We start from the raw sequence: 3,221 nt of genomic DNA, 5'->3' as shown, positions 1-3,221 counted from the left end.
GTTCTCATATCAACCGTTGGGGAGTTTCCTCTGGAACACTAACAGCTCCGCCAGGATGGCACGCTGGGCCATGCACCTCAGTCAGTTTGACATAGATTTCAAACTGAGGCCCGCCATCAAAGGCCAAGCTCTTGCAGACTTTATAGTGGAGTGCACAGCTTGGGAAGTGACGGACCAGGTAGAAACTGAAGATGGAGGGTGGTGGACCTTGTCCACAGATGGTTCTTCCAACAGCAAAGGTTGCGGTGGCGGCGTAGTGCTCGTCACTCCGGAGGGATTCCGCGCCTACTATGCCATCCGATTCCACTTCAAGTTATCTAACAATGAGGCGGAGTATGAGGCCCTCCTCAATGGGCTGCGGTTGGTGGCAGGACTACGAGCTAAAAAGGTCCGAATTCAATGCGATTCCAAGCTGGTAGTCAGCTAGGTGTCTGGGGAGTATGAAGCCAACGAAAGAAGCATGCAGAAATACAGAGACGCGGTACTGAGAACCTTGCGCGAATTCGAGGGATATGAAATACACCAGGTACCAAGAGAGCAGAACGCTGACGCCGACATGCTCTCAAAACTAAGTACCGGAGTCCCCAGCCACATCAGGAAGATCGCTCGGCTAGAAGACCTCGAGACTTCAAGCATCGATGTTTCATGGGTCTTCCTTGTGCAGACTAGGGAGCCATGTTGGATTGACCATATCAAGCGATACAAGGCAGAGGGCGCTTTACCGCAAGACGAGGCAGACGCAACGGTAACAAAGTTACGGGCACCCAGCTACGTTGTCTCGGGCGATAAGCTATACAAACGCTCCTACAACGGCACGTTATTGAGGTGTCTATACCCAGATGAAGCCAAGTTGGTGATGAAAGAAGTCCACGAGGGGGTATACTCCGCGCACCAAGGGGCGTACACCATCGCACGACGCATCATGTTACAAGGGTATTTTTGGCCCAAAATGTTAAGGGACTGCGCCGAGTATACAAAGCGATGTCCCAAGTTCCAAGAATTCCAGGCACTACCAGGTCGACCTGCGACAAATTACAGCCCGGTAAGCACCGCGATTCCTTTTTCAAGGTGGGGAATTGACCTGGTAGGGGCCCTTCCCACGAGGACTGGAAGCAGGAAGTACATCATTGTGGCCATCGACTATTTCACAAAGTGGGTGGAAGCCGAGCCCTTGGCGAGCATCACTGCAGCAAGGTGCAAAAGGTTTGTTGAGAAAAAAATCTTGTATTGTTTCGGTATCCCTCTCCAGGTAATCACAGACAATGGTCGTCAGTTCGTGGCACGAGAATTTTCAGAATTCCTAGCAGGATGGAGCATTAAGCATAGCCGAGTGGCGGTATCTTATCCTCAGGCGAATGGGCAAGTGGAGAATGCGAACAGAACCATCCTCGACGACCTCAAGAAAAAGCTAGAAGTAGCCAGCGGAGCCTGGGTGGAAGAACTCGACGGCATCCTCTGGGCCTACCGCACAACACCAAGAAGGGCCACCGGAGAAACCACGTTTGCACTCACTTATGGATTCGAAACTCAGGCCCCGGTGGAAGTGATCATACCTAGCAGAAGGGTAGAGGAGTTCGAGTAAAAACAAAATGAACTCCACCAAAGGGTGGATTTGAACTTCTTAGATGAAAAAAGAGAAGCGGCATTCTGCAGAATGGAGAACTACAGTCGTCAGCTAAAGTCCTACCACAACGCAAAAGTCCGACCCCGATATTTCTAAGTCGGCGACCTCGTGTTGCGAAGAAGGGAAGCTAGCCAACCCCTGGAAGGGGGAAAATTCGCAAAGAAATGGGAGGGGCCTTACGTCGTGGAAGAGGTCGTTCGCCCAGGAACATACAAGTTAAAAATGATGGGGGGAAGGATGATCGATCGGGTATGCAACTCAGAACATTTGATCAAATATTTTCCTTAGATATCCTGTAGCGGTAATCATTGGAGCTAGTACTTGATAATCGCGGTCTGTCCGCTCTACATGCTAAAGTTCTCTGAAATAATATCTTATTTTCATGGTCCGCCCATGTTATCTGTTAAAGCGAGTTTGTTATCGTCCTTTACGAAGCTTTTCGAAATAATATCTCGGGTTCGTGGTCCGCCCATGTTGTAAAAAAAAAAAAAAATAGAGACCGAGTCGCACGCCTCGGCTTGGCCGAGATGCGACTCGACTCGGACGGCCGAGGCTCCGCCTCGACCACCGTTTGGCCGAGGCACGCCTCAGCCAGAAGATGGCCGAGGCGCACGCCTCATCCAGAGGATGGCCGAGGCGCACGCCTCGGCCAGAGGATGGCGAAGTCTGCCTCGACAAAAAAAAAAAATTTAAGTAACAAGTTTGTTCCGAAGTAATTAGTTTATTCTGAAGATTCCAAAAAGTAACGAATTTTCAGTTCTAACATGGAAAAGCAAACTATTCGAAGATAGCTAGAAAGCAAGGGAAAAATTCTCAAGTACGAATACAAACTACTCGTTGTCCGTGAAGTCCTCAATCACAATCTGATCGAGTGGAACATTGGGGAGATGCCTTGAAACTCGTCCACCAAAGAATCCTCACGTGCATCAGTAACATCATCAGTAGATACATTCTGGGCATCAGGGTCAGGATTCTTCTCTATGACAGGCAAGCCAAGTAACACGGGGTCAAAATTTGGAAACTTCTCCCTCAGCACTGAAAAAATCTGTTGTTGTTTCGTATACATCCTAATGTTAAAAGCCACTTGTGCCTCGGCCTCGACCGCCTCTTGGCAAGGCTTCAGTTTTGAGGAATTCCCGGACAGCCTCAGGAGTACTCATATAGTGCATCGCGTCCTCTTTAAACTCGCTTGAACTCTTGTAGGCCTCCACAGCCCGGCCAAGGGCGTCAGCATGGTCAGCACGGGTCCTCGCATGGTCCTCCCGCTCCTTCCTTAGGGCAAGTGTAAGTTCTCCGTGTTCTTTCCTTAGAGCCTCAAGCTCGGCTTCCATTTTGATCAGAGCCTCCTCCCTGGTCAACTGTGCTTGGTGCTCCTTCCAGCGCCCCAAGCTCGCCTTCCATTTTGCTTAGAGCCCCTTCTCGGATCGACAACAGGTCCTTTAGGCTCTTATTGTCCACATCCCTAATTTTAACATCCTCAATGAGCGCGTCCGTTACCCGCCGTCGTTGGGCGTGAATGATCTGTCCCTCTAGCAGGGCCTGAAAGTAACAGACAGAGTAAGATACGCCGGGGTAGGGAAAGAACATAAGTATGAGA

The 3,221-nt window shown here is 50.0% G+C and overlaps 1 protein-coding gene across 1 annotated transcript; it reads left to right on the top strand.

Annotated features, from left to right (window-relative positions):
• Positions 1-460: 460 nt before the first annotated feature.
• LOC109155932 (uncharacterized protein K02A2.6-like) lies at positions 461-1,582 on the top strand. Its single transcript, XM_019303653.1, has one exon. The coding sequence runs from the start codon at positions 461-463 to the stop codon at positions 1,580-1,582; it is 1,122 nt and encodes a 373-aa protein (XP_019159198.1).
• The last annotated feature ends 1,639 nt before the right edge of the window (positions 1,583-3,221 follow it).

Source organism: Ipomoea nil, unplaced genomic scaffold, assembly GCF_001879475.1.
Source record: "Ipomoea nil cultivar Tokyo-kokei standard unplaced genomic scaffold, Asagao_1.1 scaffold0276, whole genome shotgun sequence".
In the NCBI taxonomy this organism is placed as follows: Eukaryota; Viridiplantae; Streptophyta; class Magnoliopsida; order Solanales; family Convolvulaceae; genus Ipomoea; species Ipomoea nil.
Note: the sequence above shows the minus strand (reverse complement) of the source record. Positions and strands in the feature narration are given on the sequence as shown.